Source organism: Sarcophilus harrisii, chromosome 3 (assembly GCF_902635505.1).
Source record: "Sarcophilus harrisii chromosome 3, mSarHar1.11, whole genome shotgun sequence".
Taxonomy (NCBI): Eukaryota; Metazoa; Chordata; class Mammalia; order Dasyuromorphia; family Dasyuridae; genus Sarcophilus; species Sarcophilus harrisii.
This window is the reverse complement of record NC_045428.1, coordinates 598,476,958-598,498,122: the sequence shown is the minus strand read 5'-3', so window position 1 is coordinate 598,498,122 and position 21,165 is coordinate 598,476,958. Positions and strand designations below refer to the sequence as shown.

General features: G+C 42.0%; 1 protein-coding gene across 1 annotated transcript; it reads left to right on the top strand.

The window, feature by feature from the left end:
- The first annotated feature begins 1,637 nt into the window (after positions 1-1,637).
- LOC105749955 (zinc finger protein 420) lies at positions 1,638-19,172 on the top strand. The gene is made up of 6 exons (XM_031963335.1): positions 1,638-1,733; positions 3,407-3,527; positions 5,916-5,999; positions 10,768-10,894; positions 11,355-11,450; positions 15,366-19,172. Exons 3-6 carry the CDS (start codon positions 5,967-5,969, stop codon positions 17,690-17,692), a joined length of 2,583 nt encoding a protein of 860 aa, XP_031819195.1. The 5' UTR covers positions 1,638-1,733; positions 3,407-3,527; positions 5,916-5,966; the 3' UTR covers positions 17,693-19,172.
- Positions 19,173-21,165: the final 1,993 nt, after the last annotated feature.

The window sequence follows — 21,165 nt, the reverse complement described above, 5'->3', positions numbered from 1 at the left end:
GAAATCCACTTCCATCAGAATACATCCTCATACAGTATCGCTGTTGAGGTATATAATGATTTCCTGGTTCTGCTCATTTCACTCAGCATCAGTTCATGTAAGTCTCCCCAATCCTCTCTGTATTCAGGACCTGAGTTTAAATCTGACTTCAGATACTTAACACTTCCTAGCTGTGTGACTCTGAGCACTTAACCCCAATTGCCTCAGCAAAATAAACAAATAAACAAACAAATAAATAAAAAAAGTAACAGGCCATTAGCCAACCTGATTAAAAAATTAATTTTTTAGAAAATTATCAAGTAACTTTTGATCATGAAAGCAGCCTTAAGAGGAGTCTAGCCCATCTCTCATAGAGATCTACTTCAGCAAAACTGAAATTGCTACCAGACCCAGTGATCAGGAAATCCAGTAAGAAACCAGAAGTCTTCCACCCAGAACTACACAAAAAGTCAGCTAGCAGCCCAGTGGGCAGAAGGAAATTTTCTTTTCTCCTTCCCCTTCCAAAAAGCCAAGCTCTACCGAGCATGATCCGTTTAGAGAGAATCTGCAGGCAAGAGTAGAGAGCGCCCCTGGAAAAGTCCCAGGGTGGTCATGGATCCGAACAGCAGCAGTCGTTCCATGCCACAGGCTCCGAGGTCGGTACCAACGTCCTGAAATGCCAAGGAGAGACGTGAAGATCCATTCCGAATCCCTGTGGGTCTAACTCCGGGAGGGGGAGGGGATGTGGGGTGTCACCTCCCATAACACCCAACAATAGTATCACCTCCCATAACGCCCCACAGTAGTACAGCCGGAAACTGGGAATGACCCGAGCACAGGCATAATTTAAGAACTAAAGTGGGAGACTTAAGGAAATTAAAGACCTACCAGATACTTATTAGCACCAATTATCTTGCAGTCAATAGATCCCCCGAAAAAGTCCCTTAACAGGAAAGACTGAGGGAAAAAATGCCCCCTCCTCCTTTTTTTCTCCCCAAAGTTCTACAGGACAATCAAGCAAGAGATTAACAAAAAAAAATTATTAAAAAATTAATTTTATTATTTGTAATACATATTGCTTTGTGAATTATGTTAGGAGAGAGGAGTCTGCTTCTTTTTCTCCATTGTAAAATGGGGGTAATGGACCTCCCAGGGGTCTGCTTAGGATCAAATAAGAGATTGCAAAGCGCACCGCTCGACATACAGTAGGTGCCACGTAAATGTTAGCTATTGTCATTTCAAAGCTGGTCTGTCAGTGTTTTGGTCTCTTCTGGACATTAAAAACAAACAAACAAACAAACAAAACTTTATCGAGCGGCCGGTTGATGTAAAACGGGACCGGGAGACTTGAGTTCAAAAGTAGCCCCAGTGTTTTCATATCCCTCAGTTTCTTTCTCTGTGTAAGGTGGATAATTGCAGCGATTTAGGGTTATGGGAAGGAAGAGATGATGAACGTCAGCCTGGAAGGGATGGTCTTCCCAAACTCATTAAGAGGATTTTAGAGTAAAACTTCTCTCCCGTCAGTCTCCGGGTCCAGACCCGTTTCTGCGCTCCCCTCATCCCAGCCTGTCCAGGCCCCCCCCCCCCCCTTTCCCTTTCTCGGGAGCGGGGCCCGAAGCATTCTGGTACTTGTAGTCTCAAAGCTGTGTCTGCGCAGGCGCAGTCGTACCCAGGCAGGCCTTCCGGGGTTTTGTCGTAGGGCGGCTCCGAAGGGACGGAGAATGTGACCGCTGCTCCCCTCCCCAGTGAGACGTGTGAGTGTGTGAAAGGGGCGTGGGGGGAGGGGCTCTGCTGGGCTAGAGGTGGGGGAGGGGAATTAGGGGAGGGGCTTTGGACCCGGGACGGGGGGCGGGGTATGGAGTTACTGGCGGGAGAGGGGACTCTGTCAGAAGAGGGAAACTGAGGATGAAAATAGTATCTGGAGCAGAGGGTGGGGAGCCGTAGTTAATGTCGGGCTTCCTTTTTTTTTAGGGAAAAGAGAAGCATCCAAGGAGGACTAGGCTCGGAGGTGGGAGAGCTGGGTCCCAGCAGGGGTTCTTTCTTGTGCACTAGCCCGCCCTCTCTGCCCCCCGTCTGTGTGCGGTGGCCGCTAGGTGGCAGCAGTGGGCAGAGCGGGGGCCCGAGTTCAAATCCAGCCCCGGACATTGACGAGTTGGGCGCTCGTAACGCTTGCAAAGGGCTTTGCAGACCTTAAAGCGCTTGTATAAATGCCAGCTAGTGTTGTGGCAGAATTAAGCTCCTTCTGGTGTGGAGCAGGGGCTTAATAAACGCGGGCTGACTGAGCCCGAGCAAAACCCCCAAAGTCGCCGCCCGCCCTAGGCCCCGAAAACCCCGGCAGGTCTGAAGTCGCCGCCGCCGCGGCCTTCGCTGTTTGCGGACAGATCCCCGCCCTTCCTGGGCGAGTTAGAGGATTTTTCCCTCCGAGTATTCAAAGCCCCTCAGTCCCCCACCGCTCCCCATTTAATTCAAGACTGTTCACTCAGCTGTTTGCCTTTTTCTGGAAATCCTCCAGCTCCATCAGTGCTCTTTGTAAAACCGTGAGACTGAGAAGCTGGCGCAGTGTCTGTGATCTGGTGGGATCTGACCCGAGCAGAGTATGACGAAAATCCATGACCTCCTCAATCCTGGTCCCTGAGCTGCTCCTAAGGACCCCCATCTCTTTTTTTTTTTTTTAAACAGTTCAGCAAAAACTAGCCAACCTTTTAATTATATCTAACAATATAGATAATGTCTACTCCTCCCCCCACCCCCTCCCCAATGAAGTAGGTACATTTTCTCAACTCTTCTCTAGGAACAAGCTTGACCATTATAATTACCTGACATTCAGTTTCCTTCCACCTCCCTCTCTCCCTCCGTTTCTTCCTTCCTTCCATCTTTCTTTCCTTCATTCGAGGAGGTTCTTTACATTGGAGTAGGGCATGGCCTGTAATGGAGGAAGCCATGCTGGTTCTTTCATAGAAGCACAACATTATGCCTCTTGACACGCATCTAATCCAATCATCTCCTCATTTTATGAAAAAGAAAACTAAACCTCAGATAGGTCAAGGGAGTGGCTTAAAGTTATCCCATTTTTAGGTGGAGGAACCGCTTTTGAACTTGGGCCTCCTGACTTCAAATCCAAAGCAAAGGAAGAAGTTTGGGGCATTGAAAGAACTTTGCGGTTTCCCAAAGGTTTCTGACCAATGTGGCGACTAACTGTCCAATTATAGAACGTGCCCAAGATTTATGAGCTCTGTAGGTTGTTTATTTGAACATATAAGAGTCTGTGATTTCTCATCATTTTGGGGTTCCCTGGGTGGATGGTGGCCACACTTTTTAAAGTGTTTATTGATCTCATCCAGGAGACTTTAGGGTTTTGGGTCTCTCTGCAACCAGTAATCCATCAACAAGCATTTAAGCACTAACTCTGTGCCAACTGCTCTTGTAGGTACCAGGGATCCAGAGGCAGGACTGAAGCGGTGCCCGCCCTCATCCAACCCCAGGAGCAACCTGGAGGGCCTCCCCAGCTGTACAGAATCCCTAATTGCTTGGCCTCTGCCTCCAGGAGTGTGAGTGTCCCCCAGGGCTCTCTCCTGCCAACTCCTCCTCTAGGGCAATGATGGGGAGCTGGTGAATGGAGGGAGGGGATTACTGACTGGGCACTGTCTGGCACTCCAGGCTGATCAGCTCCAGCTTGCTTACTTTCCATGTTAGGAACCAGAAGCTGGGAGAGCTGCACTTGCCTGAGGTCACGCGGCTGGAAAAAGTGGGAGAGTCAGACCTGGACAGTTCCAGGCACTCTTATCCCAGACACAGGCCCCTTTCCCTTATGTCATGATTCACAAGATTGAGGCAAGGCTAATAGAGCAGCCTGGCTGGAGTAGGGAGTATGTGAAGGGGGAAATGGCGTGAAATAGGGTTGGAAAAGGAGGACACAGCCATGTTGGGGAGGCCCTTAAGTGTTGTGTCAGGAAGCCGTCTGTCAGCCCAGGGGCAGAAGGACCCTCCTAAGGCTTGGGAGCTGGGCAGCGACAGTCAGATCTGAGCACGAGAGCGTTCTCTTGGCAGCTTTTACTGGAAAGGGTGGATACTCCCTGCCTAGGCCAGGCAGGAGGCTGTTCCAGGGGACCGAGGAAGAGGTGATGAGGGACTAAACCTGAGTAGAGTCACCTGGACAGGGCTCAGCCCCTGACTGGGTGTGAGAGATAATGGTGCAGCTGGTTCTGTGGACTGGAGATTTTTTAAAGTTAGGTTTGGCAATTTGGATTCTGTCCAAAAAGCTATAGAACTACCTCCCCTTCGATCCAGCAGAACCATTTCTAAGGAAATCAAAAGATCCCACAGGTACAAAATATTTATAGCAGTGCTTTTTGTGGTGGCCAAGAATTGGACATCGAAGGGAAGCCCATCAAGTTGGGAATTGCTGAACTAGTTGTACCGAGGGAATTGTGATGAAAGATTACCACGCTGAAAGAAATGATCAGCAGGATGGTTTCAGAAAAATCTGCAAGGATTTATATGAACTGATGCAGAGTGATGTGAGCAGAACCGGGAGAACCCTGTCCACAGTAAAACAAAATTGTTACAATGAGCTGATCAGTACAGGGATCCGAGGCAGTTCCAAAGGTCACATGATGAGAAATGCTGTTCACCTCCCAGTGCAGAGTTAAACAGACTTTTCCACTTGTTCTTGCCTTTTAAAATATTTTTGCCCTATGGCTAATAGAAAAATATGGATTGTGTGGCCTCATATGTGTAATGGACGTGACTTCTCAGTGGGTTAAGGAGGGATGAGAGAGAGGAAGGAACAGAGGGAGAGAGAGAGAGAAAAAAAAAAAAAAAAGAGAAAGGGGGAGACAGAGAAAGAGGGAGAGAGACAGAGGCACAGTTAGAGGGACAGAGACAAACACAAAGAGAGAGGGAGAAGAGACAGAGAGAGGGAGGGAGGCAGAGAGAAATTAGAACTTAAATTTTTTTTTTTTTTTTGCTGAGGCAATTGGGATTAAGTGACTTGCCCAGGGTCACACAATTAGGAAGTGTTAAGTGTCTGAAGCTGGATTTGAACTCATGTCCTCCTGACTTCAGAGCTGGTGCTCGACCCACTGCACCACCCATGTTGCGCGCGCACACACACACATACACCCTGATCCAAAGGGGGAAGAAACATAAGGTGAAAATTCTGTGCTTTGATCCACATTTGATCTCCGTATTTTTCTCACAGTACGAGGATGCCGTTTTCCATCCCAAGTCCATTGGAACTGGCCTGAGTCACTGTACTGTTGAAAAGAACCACGTCCATTATTGATCATCGTATAATCTACTTGTTGTTGTGTACAACAATCTCCTGGTTCTGCTTGCTTCACTCAGCATCAGTTCATGTAACTGACCTTAATTCTTTGGAGGCTGCTTCTGGTGCAGATCTTGGGCTTTGTGCCTGCAGCTTTAGGAAAGCGGGGTGGGGGGTGTTTCTGGACCCCCTTCGGCCTCTCATTCTTAGGGCCCTACAGGGATCACACCAAGCTGTATGGAGGTTGTGACCAGCACAACATAAATGGGGCAGGAGTGGTTGGAAATAAGGAGACCGACTGCTGATGGTTCAACAGAGCCATTTATGGAGAAAATTCATGCTGCTTATATACCTAAAACCCAAAGAACAAGAAACCCAAAGAAGCCTTGTTTTGTGACCAACCCTGGTCCTGTTTTCTGTGGTGATTCTCTGGAGCATGTTGTTATTTTCTGGATACCCAATCTTGTGTAAAATTCACAATGTCCCAGTAAATGTGCCAGGACCTTCTGTTTTCTCATGATTTCAAGCTTAAATACACTCTTGATTTATCCTAGGAGGAGAGGAACATCCCAATTCCTGAAGTCTCTGGCTTCTTGGGAGTTCTCTTGGGTGACTCTGGGAGTTATGAGGCAGCTTTGATCTCTCTTTTTATTCCTTTATTTCTCTCCAGGTCTCCCCTAAAATTGCCCTTCCTTAAGAAAGGAGCATCAAAGGGAAGAAAATGACTTCTGGGTTCCTAACAACCACATCCCAGGTGAGTTAGTGATTTATCCCTTTCCTAAAAAAAGAATCTTTTCTCCACATGGACACCTTTCTATCCCTTGCCCCTTGTGGGGCTTTTAACCTTTATTCTTCCTCTAAAGATTCAGCCCATTCTGATGAATTTTAGACCTCACTGATCATCAGAGCTGGAAGGGACCATTAACAGTGATCAGGTTTAACCCTCTCAATTGGACACAAGAAATCAGAAGCCAGAGTGATCATGATTTACCAACAGCAGAACGGGGCTCCTCACCTTTGACTGTCATTGTTCCATTGTCCTTGACAATGGGTGGGCTTTTCCTCTATCATTATAATCCCTGTTCCCTCCAGTTGTGCGCTCCACACAAATCTTTGTCCAACCCTCACATTTGTGCTATTTGACAGAGCTGCAGGATGTCATTGTGTACCACAGTCTGCTAAGCATTTGGACTGTTTGCATTAATGTTAAATCTTGTTTTGTTATAAACATCTTTGTACAAACTTAAAAAAAATATTTCCATGAGATATTTTCCCAATGGTAGAATTACTGGGTCCAAGGGTGTGTGACTGATAAAATAATCAGTCTGACACTGTGCAACATCACTACATCCTCTATATAAATCAATAGTCTTTATATCTGGGGTAGCAGAGATATTTATTACAGAGATATTCTCCTGATTAACTCTTCTTAATTAATGTAGGTATCCTAATTTTATTCATGAAAAGACTTTTAATTTTATATAAAATTATCCACTGTATCTCTCTGCAAGGTATCTCCTTCCAATCTACTTTTTATTATTATTTTATTTTATTGAAGCTTTTTATTTTCAAAACGTATGCAAGGATAGTTTTTCACCATTGACCCTTGCAAAATCTTGTGTTCCCATTTCCCCCCCTTCCCCTGTCCCCTAGATAGCAAGTAATCCTGTAGATGTTAAGCATGGTGCTGTCTGCTTTTTTAGGATGGCACTTTCCATGTGGAATTCCTCTCAGCTTGCTCTCTCTCCCCTGGGGCCATCTGGCTCCCAGTCTCTTCACCCAGTGAAAGACTTCTCATCCTCATGAGCTCCTAAGGCCACTTACCAACAGCAGAACAGGGCTCCTCACCTTTGACTGTCATTGTTCCATTGTCCTTGCCCATCCTTTTCCTCCAGGACCCCCTGCCGCTGCTTGCCTTAAACTCTGTTACTGCCCCTATTCTCCTCCTCCACGTCTGACCCCTCTCAGAGACTCCATTCGGTGTCAGCAGCTGGTCAACAAGCATTTGCTTCCTATGGGTCAGCTCTGACCTGATATCTGGAAATACAAAGAAAATCAGAATTCGACCCCTGTTCTCAGTTGTTCTAATGGGAGAGACCTGAGTGTGTATGTGCAAGATGCAGAGTGATGGGGGGAGTGGGGGGTAGTGAGGGGTAGTGGGGAGAGCTTGGACTCCAGGCTTGGAGTTGGAAGACCAGGTTAATTCGGTACTTTCTGGGCAGATCTATTAAGCTCTAGGGCTTAGTCTCCTCATCTCTAAAGTGAGGAGCCCCTATTCAGTGACCTGTGGGTAGGTACCAGGGAGGTACAAGAAGGGAGCCTTCTGTGGAAAGTTTCCCATGGAAACGAGCTTTGGAGCCGAGAGAGAGGAAGGAGGCCATTGATTCAGGAGGCAAAGGGGAGGAGGGAGAAACTCCCTGAAAGCCCTGCAGCTAAGGCACAGACTCCAGATGACCACAGCTGGGCCAGCAGGATGGTATCATGGATGCTGAAGGGAGGATGTGTAAGAACAGGGAGGAGCCAGGTTTTAGGGGGCTTTAGGTGTCCATCATGCTAATAGAGACACCCATGGATGGGTGATGTGGTCAGACCTCTGAATGGGTTCTGAAATGATCAGTATTGATCTTGGATCATTTATTGTTAATCCTACTCATCGGTAATTGATTTTGTCCTGCAGCTGCCCAAGTCAGGGTTCTTTGTCTCTGAACTCCTTTCGTTTAGAATTCAGCTGGCCTGTAAAGGGTTAAGTTTAGAAAGCCAATTTTCTTGCTAGGCCCTGATTCTGTTTTGCCTCATGGAACTTGGCTAACCTTGGGGGATATTGGAGCTAATATCTTTACACCACCAGGTTCTCTTTCAAGGATGTTTGCTTGGCTTTCCAAACATCCCTGGTTATCTCTAGACCTCCCAGTTAGGCCCAAACAGTGAATACTCCTTGGTCGCAGAGGGGAAGGAGATGGTCATTGTTAGTTCTACCCTTATAAAGTGAGTCGCGGCTTCAAGTTCTGGACATTTGGCGTAAACGGAGACAGGCCTTTTGATCCATCTTATTCTCAGGTTATCAGCCTTAATGACAAAAGGTAATTTTGCTTGGAGAAATGCACCTCAGTTTATCTTCTCGTTAAATTTCACTTGCGACAGGTTCGCTGAGAAAGATATCACTATAGCCTAAGTAAGAGATGATGAAGGCTTACTGAGTACAAAAATGTTTAGATAACTGCTCTTTTGTGGTAGCAAAGAATGGAAACTTAAGAAAAATCCATCAATTAGGGAATGGCTGAATAAATTATAGTCTATTAATATAATGAAATGCTATTATGATGTAAGAAATAATAAAAAGGGACAATTTTGGAGAAACAGAGAAAGAATTAGATATCTGATGCAGAGTGAGGTGAGCAGAACCAGGAGAACAGTTTGAACAGTAATAGTATAGTAAAGACAGACGACTTTGAAAGACTTGAGAACTCTGATCGGGGCATTGACCTGCCATGATTCCAAAAAATCAGTGCTGACCAGCTTCTGAGGGGTGATGGATTCAGAGTGAGCCATCAACACTTTGGACCTCTGTGGGAATTTGTTTTGCTTGATTTTGCATGTTAAGAGAGTTTTGTTTTTCTTTTGTTTTTCCTTCCCCCCAGTGTTGAGAGGGTGGAAAGAAGAAAAAAATTGATTTTTAAAATAACATTTACTAAAAAGAATGGAAGAGACATGGTCATGTTTGTTTTCTTCTCTCTCTTGTCTTAGGAGGGAGGAAGAGAACAAGCATTTATTAAGCACCTATTAGGCATTACAAATATCACTTCAATTGTAGTACTATTATTATCCCCATTTTACAGTTGAGGAAACAGGCAGAGAGATTAATTGACTTGCCTAGGGTCACACATAGCTAGTATGTGTTTGAGATAAGTGTTGACTTTAGGTCTTCCTGACTAAACCCAGCTCTCTATTTACCTCTCCCCCTAGCTGCCTCCAGCTGAACTTACCAGTTCCCATGAGTTTAATTATCATCTCTATGTAAATGATTAATATTTATGTATTTGGTCCCATACTGTTTCCTGAACTTTGTGATCCACATCACAAGTTACCTATTGAATAACTTAAACTAGATGCCCCAAATGGAACTAAAACTCACCATGTCTTAAAAAAAATCCCTTTCCTTTCCCCTTAAACCTGCTCCTCTTCCAGATTTGCCTGTTTCTATGAAGGGTCTGAGCTAGGGCTGGATCTCCGGGGGTGCAGAGAAAGGGAAGTATATTGTATAAACAGAAATGACAAGATTTGGCAATTTACTCAGAGGAGCTGGGGATCAGGAATTCCTGTACCAGTAGCTGGTATCAGATGGTTCATTAAGACTAAACCGCTCTGCAGGAATGAACTTAACCAGCTACACCCAGCAAAAGAACGCTGGGAGATGACTAAGAACCATTACATTGAATTCCCAATCCCTCTATTTTTGTCCACCTGCATTTTTGATTTTCTTCACAGGCTAATTGTACACTATTTCAGAGTTTGATTCTTTTTGTACAGCAAAATAACGGTTTGGACATGTATACTTATTTTGTATTTAATTTATACTTTAACATATTTAACATGTATTGGTCATCCTGCCATCTGGGGGAGGAGATAGGGGGAAGGAGGGGAAAAATTACAACAAAAGGTTTGGCAATTGTCAATGCTGTAAAATTACCCATGCATATATCTTGTAAATAAAAAGCTATTAATGAAAAAAAAAAAGACTAAATCGCTCTGTTTGGATTCTGTTGCTTGCTTATCTAAGTTCCTCCATTGATCAACTTGGGCTGTTTTCTCCCCAGTACCCAGTATTTTGAATAATCTTACTGATGACTTTACTGTATCATATCTTCATTATAATTTTCTTTGAGGGTCTTTGCCTTTTGTTCCTCCAGATGAATTTTCTTAACATTTTATCTAGCCCTTTCCATTTACTTTTTTGGGGTCTGATCAACGTGACACAAACTCTGCAAATTAGGTAGTGTCTTCATTTTAATTTTAATTTAATTGAGCTGATATCTCTATAGCTTTAGTCTATGTCACTCCCTTATTCAAGAAGCTTAAAACGTTTAGTTTGTATTTAAAGGCCTACAGAGAGGAAACTTTGAGAGGATAAGCCTTCTGTTGTCTGTCTCCAGATTACTTTTGCAGTCTTTTTTCCCATCATCCCTTCTCATGCTCTCTACAGGTTAACCAGGCTGGCCTGCTTACTGTTCCCCTTCCAAGACCCTCCATCTCCCACCTCTGTGCCTTTGCACAGGTTCTCTCCTTCTTTGTGGGCTGTATATTCCTAAAGGGCAGAAAAAGTTGGGTTTTTCTTGTTGGATGCCTCCTACGTGACCAGTGCTTGACCTAGAGTGGGTACTAAGCGAATGTGTTCCTTCTATTTGACTAGGAATCCTCAAGCCTGAAACCATGAACAACAGCCATTATAAATGCCTCATCTGTCTCTCTTCCTAATCTGGATGGGAAGAGATCCCTGTATAAGAGACATATGTTTGACGTTACAGGAGTCAGTGACCTTCAAGGATGTATCTGTGGATTTCACTCAGGGGGAGTGGGGACAGCTGGACCTTGCCCAGAAGAACCTGTACAGAGACGTGATGCTGGAGAACTACCAGAACCTGGTCTCCCTAGGTAAGGAAGACTCTCAGGATGGAGATGCTCTTGTTTCTGCTGACCAAAGGCTTCAGGGGCATTTGACTGGCAGGGGCTTGGAAATTCTTGACCCCCCTCTTCTTCCTCTTTGCTTTTTAGGACTAGAATTTGCAGAGTTCTGTCTTCCCTATCCTCTGTCTTCCTTCCAGGTCAGGTTTTCTTTCCCAAATCTTATTTCATAGAGCTGAGGATGTAGTCCCTATCTTAATTAAAAGGAAGAAAGAGACAAGTAAATTAATTTTGTGGTCCCAAATCTTCTCCATGATTCATTTATCCAGATGTTCTGGAAATGCAATAAAACACATCCTTCAGAGGTCTTTTGTTACTACCCTTGGCTCCTTGGATCATCCCCTCTTTTCCCAGAATCAACAGGCTGTAGGACTGAATTTAAAATGAATTTCTGTCTCTACCACTTTCCCATTTCTTTCTCTATGATCAGGGCTTCAAGTTTTCAAACCAGAAGTCATCTGCAGATTGGAACGAGGGGAAGCCCCATGGATACTGGAGAGAGACATCTCAAGAGGTCCCTGTCCAGGTGAGTGAATGAAACAAGATCTGAAAAGCAGAGAGGAGGCTTGGTTTCAAATCTGGTAGGGTAACATCATCTTACTTGACAGGCCCCCACTTGCGAGTCATCTCTTCTAAAAAATGGCTTCTTGGTACGTGAGTTTGGCTTTCCTCAGCTTCACCCCATTCTCTGCCTTTTTTTCTCTCATTCTTTAAGTTAAAACTCTTTAAGTTTTTCTTAAATGTTTTCCCTACCAGCATAATTAGAGCTCCTTTAATTGTTGTTATTCTCCGTTGAAGCTCTCAATTGTGATCACTCATTTGTGCCTCTCCCTGTATTTCATAAAACCACAGGATCTAGAAATGGGAGGACCTTAGAGGTGCTCAGACACAGCCTCCTCATTTGACAGTCTGGGGCTCTCCCAGAGGCGAGTGTGTGGAATGGGCCCAGCCAGGATGTGGTCACCTGTTCCTAAATTCTGGGGTTCTTTCTGCCACTCCCCTGTGCTTGCCACAGGACATCCCCACATATGCTCGCTCCCCAAACTCACTTGAAAATGAAGCTTCTTCCCGAGTCTCCACATTTTCTGTTAGTTATTGCTTCACGGGTCTCTTAGCTGAGAACAAAGCAGGCAGCACGCTTCTGGAAATAGTGGATGGCAAATTTCCTAAAGTGATAGGAGAAAACATTTGTACAATATTAAGCAGTAAATTAATTTGAAAAGGAGAAATTATTCTTAATTCAAAGTCGAACAATCTGGTTTCATTTAATTTCTTCCATTTACACAGGTTGCCATCGTTCATAAGTCAGTTCAATTTAGCAAGTATTTATTAAGCAGCCTACTACATACAACTGTTCTAGGTGTTGGTGATGCAAAATCAGCAAATGAACAAATAAAACCCTGCCCTCTCTTTTAAGGAACTTAAATTCTGCTTATATCCCATAATGCAGCACATGACCTTTAAGAGCCACTGTGAACTAAAATAGTCATCAATCCCCAGCAAATATGGTATTGAACTTTCTCTATTTAGCTAATCTGATCCTTGGACAGTCTGTAACAGGGCCCATGTTCCCTTTGTTAACATCTTCCTGAGCTGGTGCTCTCTTTGGTACATCCTTTCAGAACCCACGTGTCCACACTTGGTGGGCTTTTGGAGTCGGTCTTTAGTGGAGGCTTCATAGAGAGAATGATCTGTGTACAGTAGGTTGTAAAGAACGAGTATTCTGATAATACAGTTGTGAAATGATAAAGACTCTAAGCCTAGACTACTTCAGTTTTTTGTTCTTATCTGGTATTATTTATTCCATTTGCCCTCCACTATACTTATTCTATTCCCCCAGGAGTCTTTCACTTCTTAACTTGCTGATAATGTTCCTTAATCTCTTTCCTTTTGTTGCTTCATTGTTGGAATTAAATAAATCCTTGTTCTGTGTCTCTTGATTTGTCTATCTCTCTATATATTGTGCATGAGTAATGTATTCTGAATTATCTAACATACATAATGCATTTTCCCATAAGGCAGTAGAGTGTGGTTCAGAAATATGAACAAAAATGGAGTCTTTAGACAGTAGGGGGTCTATCTAGGAAGCTAGTTCTCCCAATTTTTGCTTCCAAATCAGGCACAATTGCTACTTTTCCTCCTGCTATTAGTTAGAGATCTCTTCCCTTTCATTCTTGACCATGGCACACTGAAGAGAGAAACATTGAGAAGACAGGACAATAGTGAGATACTGGGCCTTGGAAACATATTCATGATAAATGATACAGACTCATTGTATACTAGTTTTCCTTTTTCCCCAACAAAGAAAAACATCTATTGAAACTGTTACCCCTATAAAATTATCAACGATTTCTTAAATTTCAAATCCAATGACTTTTCTCAGGTCCCATTTTTCTTGATCCCTTGTCAGCACTAGCACCACCCCTTCTCCCAAACTCTTAACTCTGATATTTAAATTACTCACATATATGACAGCAGCCTTCCTTTGAGGCTAATTATACATAATATTTTAAAGCACTTGGCACACAATAGACACTTACTTGCTCCTTTCTTTCATGTCCTGTGTGTTCCAGCCAGATGTGCTGTTCCTCACAACCCATATTGCACTAGTTTTCTTCAGCATTCAGCTCATGTTATTTTTTACTTGAAGTCTTTTCTGGCCAGCCTCATAGTCCCAGCTACCAGAGCCATTTAAATTATATTTATTTTCTTATATGTTTACATATTCTTTCTCTAAGACTATCAGGAAGGTCTTTCTGTTTTGCTTCAGCAGGATGCCTTATTCATCGCAGATAGTTCATAAATGCACACTGATTATTTCCCGACTTCTGGATTCTAACTGGCCTGCCCCTGTTTGTCCCATTTGGGGTCTGCTGCTGATCTCTAGGCCTTTTCACTGGTCATCTCTAGTGGATTCTCCTTTTCACTCTTCCTCAAACCTCCCAGGACTCCTCCTCTTCCCACCTTCTCAGTTGAGGCCTTGCCTCATATTTCATTGAATAGACCAAGGCTAATTTCTCTCTAGATTTTTATGACCTTTTTCTCTCTTGGTTTTCCTTCTACCTTGGTTTGACCATTTCTTATCCTCCTTTGCCAGATCTTCATCTCCCCCACCTTTCACCTTTGCCTCCTTAGTTCCTTGGCTTCCTTAAGGTCCCAAAGAAACTCTCTTATTCTATAAGATTCCTTGATCCTGCTTAATTCTAGTGCCTTCCTCTGTTGATTATTTCCAGTTTATTCTGTGTGTGAGGTATAATTATTTGCATGTTGTCTCCTTATTAGATTATGAGCTTCTTGAGTGTAAGAACTGTTTTTTTTAAACCTTTTTTTTTGTATCTCCCATGCTTAGCATAGTATCTGGCACATAGTAAGTGATTAAAAAATATTCATTGACTTAATTTACTTCTGCCTCATATAGCTTATATAGAGAACAGCTCTGATGGGCTGGCCACATTTGAATGTCAAATGTATACTTGCCTAAAAGACTTTTTTTTTATGGAGAACTTGTACAAGACAAGTGCTCAAGTGATGGTCAGGAAAAAACGAAAGAAGGACCCCCTTAAGGTCTCTTTTGAGAATTTTAAAGTTGATTGAATGACATGGGAGACACTGGCACAGGCCCACCCAGCATGACATGCCCTCAGGAGAGAAGGTGCTGTGCTCTGTGAGCAGAGCAGAACTGAATTAGTTCAGAAGAAGTGCAAAATGTGTAGAGTTAGAGAACCCAATCCAAATGTTCTAGGGACTCTTTGTGTCTGACCTGTGGTGGAGCATTCCAAGCTCGTGGTCTGATCAGCCACAGATGGGACACTAGAATTCTATTCTAACAGTGATGTCATTTTGGTTCTCTTCAAGAGAAAAAGACAACAACTACCAACCATATACCTCCTTTCCAAGATCAGTTTAAGATTATTCTTGATTGTTAGTGTCCATTCCCCCCCAAAATTATTTTTATTTACTTCAAACATATCATGTATGTATCTACATACATGTGTTTATATTATCTTCTCCAAATAGAATATAGACCCTTTAAGGGACTATTTAAAAAAATTGTATTCCCCAATGCCTAGTGGGATTCCTAACACATAGGAGGTACTTGGTTGGTTAGTTGTTGTCCTTCATTCTCAAAGAAGACCAAAATGACATCACTATGTTAGAGTCAAGTTACAGTATACACTGTGGCTGATAGACTAGCACGAGCTCGGGATGGTCTGCCTCGGGATGGTATGCCACAGGCCAGGCACAAATAGCCCATGTGAACATTTGGGGTGGATTTTCTAACTGCGCATCTGAATTTCTTTTGAGCTACTCCAAGTCTAATTTGCATTTAGAGCATAGCACCTTCTCTCATGAGGTCACACCTTGCTGACCAATGACATGGGAGGCAGTTAATAAATGTTTGCTGTATGGACTAGTGCATTTATATTCTTTCTTCTTTCAGATTGGTCAGAAACTAGAGAAATAATTCCAAAGGAGAGCATTTATATGGAAGAATTATCCCATGAAAGACTCATAAGGAATGATTCTTGGAACTTCAAACTTGAAGGAAACTCCAAATGTGATGGCAGATTCAAAAAGCAACACATCAATCAGGGAAGAGAGCTGAAGCACATCATTGCCCATAAGAACAGTTTCAATAAGATGAAAAGTCACAAACATGACAAATTTAGAAGAAATTCTAATCACAGGTCAGTCTCTGACATACAATGGAGTAGTCCTACAGAAAAGATGATTCATAAATATGATACATATGGAAATAACTTCAAACAGTATTCAGACTTAGTTAAACATAATAGAATCTCCTTGGGGAGGAAATTTTGGAAGAATAACGAATATAGTAAAACCTTCTGCTACCACTCAGACCTTATTCGCTATCATAGAATTCCTCCTGGAGAGAAATCCTATACATATACTGAATTTGGAAAAACCTTCCACCAAAAGCTACACCTTACTCAATATAAAAGAATTCCTGCAGCAGAGAAACCATATAAATGCACTGAATGTGAAAAATCCTTCAGTAATAGCACATCCCTTATTTTGCACCAGAGAATTCACACTGGTGAGAAACCTTATGAATGTCTTGAATGTGGGAAAACTTTTAGCCGAAGTATGTACCTTACTCGGCATCAGAGAATCCATACTAGGGAGAGACCCTATAAATGTAGTGAATGTGGAAAAGCCTTCAGTCAGATTATGTACCTTGCTCGGCATCAGAAAATCCATACTGGAGACAGGCCCTATCAATGTAGTGAATGTGGAAAAGCTTTCAGCCAGATATTGTACCTTACTCGACATCAGCGAACTCATACTGGAGAGAGACCCTATCAGTGTAATGAATGTGGAAAAGCCTTTAGTCAGATTATGTACCTTACTCGGCATCAGAGAATTCATACTGGAGAGAGACCCTATAAGTGTGGTGAGTGTGGAAAAGCCTTCAGCAACAGTTCATCTCTTATTGTACATCAGAGAATTCATACTGGAGAGAGACCCTATAAGTGTGACATATGTGAAAAGGCCTTCAGCCAGAGAGGACATCTTACTGAACATCAGAAAATTCACAATAGAGAAAAACCATACAAATGCACTGACTGTGGAAAAGCCTTTAGCCAAATTATGTACTTTAATCAGCATCAGAGAATTCACACTGGAGAGAAGCCATACAAATGTAATGAATGTGGAAAGGCCTTCAGCAATAGCTCAACCTTTATTGTACATCATAGAATTCATACTGGAGAAAAACCTTATGAATGCCTTGAGTGTGGGAAAGCCTTCAGCAAGTGCACAGGCCTTGTTCTCCATAAGAGAATTCATACTGGAGAAAAACCCTATAAATGTAATGTATGTGAGAAAACTTTCAGTCGGAGGGGCCACCTTACAGAACATCAGAAAATTCACAATGGAGAAAAACCCTATAAATGTAATGAATGTGGGAAAAGCTTTCGACAGAGAGGACACCTTACTGAACATCAGAGGACCCACACTGGGGAGAAACTCTATAAATGTAATGAATGTGGCAAAGCCTTCAGTAATAGTTCACAGCTTACTTTACATCATAGAATTCATACTGGAGAAAAGCCTTATAAATGCAGTGAATGTGGCAAAGCTTTCATTAATAGCTCATTCCTTACTCTGCATCAGCGAATTCATACTGGAGAGAAACCTTATAAGTGTAATGAGTGTGGGCAAGCTTTCCGTCATCCAGGAAACCTCACTGAACATCGGAAAATTCATACTGGGGAGAAACCCTATACGTGTAGTGAATGTGGAAAATCCTTTAGTCGTAGTATGTACCTTACTCGGCATCAGAGAGTCCATACTGGAGAGAAATGCTATAAATGTAACATGTGTAATCGAGCCTTCCAGAATAGCTCTTCCCTTGCTCTCCATCAGAGAATCCATAGTGGAGATAAACCTTACAAATGTTTTGAATGTGGAAAAGCGTTCAGTCAGGGACTGTACCTTACTCGACATCAGAGAATTCATACAGGGGAAAAGCCTTATAAATGTAATGAATGTGGTAAGGCCTTCAACCAGTCTGCAGGTCTTATTCAGCACCAGATAGTTCATACTGTGGACAAACCCTATAAGTGTGATGAATGTGGAAAAACTTTCAGTCGGCAAGGAAGTGTCATCCAACATCAAAGAATTCATACTGGAGAAAAACCCTATATATGTAGTGAATGTGGGAAAGCGTTCACCCACAGCTCATCCCTTGCTGTACATCAGAGAATTCATACTGGTGAGAAGTCCTATGAATGTAATGAATAATTCATCGCCATTTCCCTCCCCCCCCAAAAAAAAACCTGGAAACAACTGAAATATCCAATAATTGGATGATGACTGAATGCTAACATATCAATATAATGGAACTCAGAATTTCAGAGTTGAAAGAAACCTCAGTTGTCATCTATTTCAACAACCCTAAAAAGGTCATCCATCATTTCCTTAGAGACTTCCAAAGAGGGGAAACCCACTTCCTGAGGCAGTCCATTCCATTTATGTCCATATATATATATATAGCTCTCAGAGCTATTCTAATTAGAAATTTTTAATTTTTTTTACGCCTAAATCTGCATTTTTGCAACCTTTTTCCATTGCTCCTAGTTCTACCTTCTGGGGACAAGCAACAGAACATATCTCTTCTCTAGTCCTTCAGATATTGAAGATGTCTATGTTGTGCCCTCTAAATCTCTCTACTCCAAGTCAAATTTCCACCCTTGCTTCAATCAGTTCTTATATGACATGAATTTAAACCCCTTTGAATTCCTGGATGACCTTTTTTTGCTCACCAGATTATCATTGTACTTCCTAAACTGTGTTACCTAGAATTGAATACATTACTCTAGATGTGGTCTGATTGTGACAGATCATAACAAGATTATTACCTCCTTGTTATTGAAAGCTATGCTTTTTTTCCCATTACCTTTTTGGCTGCTATATTGCACCATTGACTCATATTGAGTCAACTAAAATCCTTAAATATTTTTCAGAGAAACTGCTGTCTAAATATTCTTCCCTCATTTTGTAATTGTGAAGCCAATTTTTTTTAACCCACCACTTCGTACTTAACTAGAGTCAGTCCAATATTGCTAACTGGGCAAGACAGCTTGAATCCTATCCATTATTGTATTAGCTATCTCTCCTGGATTTATATCACCTGTACACTTGATAAACATGCTGACTTATCCAGGCCATTTGTAAAAATATTAAGCAGTGTACGGCTATGTACAACACCCAGGAAGGGGGGGACCCCACTGAAGACCAAGGGGACATAAACCACTAAAGGCTCATATCCTATAGCACTGCTCCCATTTTCCAGAACATCTTAAAGGTGAAGTGACTCAATAGGACATCAGTTCCTTCAGCACTTGATAATGATTAGAACCAGTTTTCTTGAACAGATCATGGAATGCTAGATGCTGAGATTACCTCTATTCCTTGGTTTGTCAGCTCCTCAGTGTCCATTTTCACATGTTACCTCCAGTCTAACGGTCATTTGATGGAAAAGGGAAGGAAAATAAGAATTGAATAGCTTTGCCTTTTTTATTGTCAATTATCCCAATTATCTAGCCCAGGCTTCTGCCTTCTTTGTTCTTTCCCCCAATGCAGCTAAAAGATGTTTTGTTGCCCTTAATTTAGCTTATCAGCCTCAGTTTATTCTCAACTACTTTTTATTCATCCTATTAACTATCCCTTTCTTTTACTTTCTGTACTTTTTTTTTGCTTTTTTCTCTTTCCTCTTTTCCTTTCCTATCCTTTCATTTCCTCTTTCCTCTTTCCTCTTCCCTTTTCCCTCTTCCCTTTTCCCTTTTCCCTCCTCCCTTTTCCCTTTTCCCTTTTCCTTTCCTGCTCTGTCTTGTCCTGTCCTGTCCTTTTTCCTTTCTTCTTTCTTTCTTTCTTTTTGGTAAGGCAATTGGAGTTAAGTGATTTGCTTGGGACCACACAGTGTCAAGTATCTGAAGCCAGATTTGAATTTGGGTTCTCCTGACTGGGTAATCTCATTGCACATGTCTTTTTAAGATCCAAATTTGTGGAACTTCCTGTGCACTTCCATCAGTCTTTTCAGACAACATCCTGTTTTCTTGCTGAATGTCAGTTTCTCTTTGTGTCTTCAGAATTTCATTTATGAATACTTTTTACAATTCTCCTGTACTGACTTCTTCTGTACACTTTTTAGTTATGGGGCAGTCCTTTGAAATCACATACAGCAATATGTTTAAAATTAATGAGAAATACTACAACCTATGTTAATATCCGTACAATGACGAGATCTAGAGGAATCCTTTCTGAGAATATTGTGTTGCTCCTTTCACCTTCCAGAAAGATTCATGGAATAACATAAATAGTAGTACTAAATGAAGCAGTATGAATGAGTTCCAGTCTGCATCTCTGGCTGAAGTCTGCCTTCCTCTTCTCAGTCCAATGAGCTCAGAGGTCCATGGGAATGTGACAAAATATTTTTACATGCTTAATTATGGATTCAAAAATGAATGAAATAACATGAAGCAAACTAGAAGCACAAAATTCATGCCTACTACAACATAAAAGGAAGAAGGGGTAATATATACATAAATATGTAGTGATGATTTGAAAGATTTCGTGCAGATGTGGAATAATAAACAATAATGGACATTTTAAATGTTGAAATTAATGAATTGTAAATACTCAAAGTCTAATTGGTTTTATTACTTTTTAAAAATTAAGCTACTAATAAATTATTTAAAAATAAACAATGAAATAAGATAAGGAAGAATGAATTATCTGATTCTAGAAAAGCACCTTTGAGGCAAAGGGAATGAGAATGACTCTTAGGGATGCGAAAGTTGTTCTAGGACCAGAACTGGCTTAACTATGATTGTTATTATCTCTTTTTCTCTCTCCCTCCACCTAATAGCCAATTGCAGGGATGAGCCCATAAGAATTTTCAGATGCCCTGGTGGTTTGTTGCGGTAGTTACTTAACTTCAGTTTTAATATATCTGGATTCTAACCCCAGAAATTCTGTCCCCAAATTGCCTGAAGACTTTGCCATGGAATCTTGCTCTTTCCAACATTACCCAATGCTATGAAATTACTATTCTTTGGATGTATTGTAGAAAGTTCAAATCTCACCTCATATACAAGCTGTGCAGCCATGAATAAGTCATTAATTTCATCTATAAAATTAAGTATGATAACAGTACCACATCAGGTAACGATTTTTTAAAATGAGAAAATATGTAAAAGTACCATGTAAATTTCATATTTTAGCATCATTGACCATTGTAATCAACTTCCTTTCCTGATGAGCCACCCTGCAAAGTTTATTCCTCCAGGCAGTCCAAATGACTCTTACTTATAAAACTTTAGGAGGAGGGAATTTGGGTTGAGGATCCTTTCAAAATACTACATGCATGAAAGGCCATCCATGGGAAACAAGCTGGAATAATCTGTGTCCTTTAATACTTTTCCTGGAAAATTTGGCATATTATGTGAAATCCCGTTTAGACAGTGTTTATTGTGCTTACTTGAGAGTGGTGAGAGTTTAACACGAGGCGGGTGGGAGATATAGCACTTTGTAGAGAGACAGTATTGAATGGTTTACCATCTGGAATGGGACATTTTGAGTGAGCTCTAACTCGCTGCACAAGGGAGGACTTTGTCTGTTCTCTCCTGCCAGTTTAAGTAAGTTTCTGAATAAAGCTCTAGGCTTGGGGTTTCCGAGGGCATGGAGCCAGTGTCTGGCACTAAACACTCTGAAGT

Bases quoted from the DNA above. Each gene is read 5' to 3' on its own strand.
- LOC105749955 (XM_031963335.1), top strand. From the start codon at position 5,967: ATGACTTCTGGGTTCCTAACAACCACATCCCAG. The intron at 10,895-11,354 runs GTAAGGAAGACT...CTCTATGATCAG, and splicing joins CCAGAACCTGGTCTCCCTAG to GGCTTCAAGTTTTCAAACCA. The intron at 11,451-15,365 runs GTGAGTGAATGA...TTCTTCTTTCAG, and splicing joins CTCAAGAGGTCCCTGTCCAG to ATTGGTCAGAAACTAGAGAA.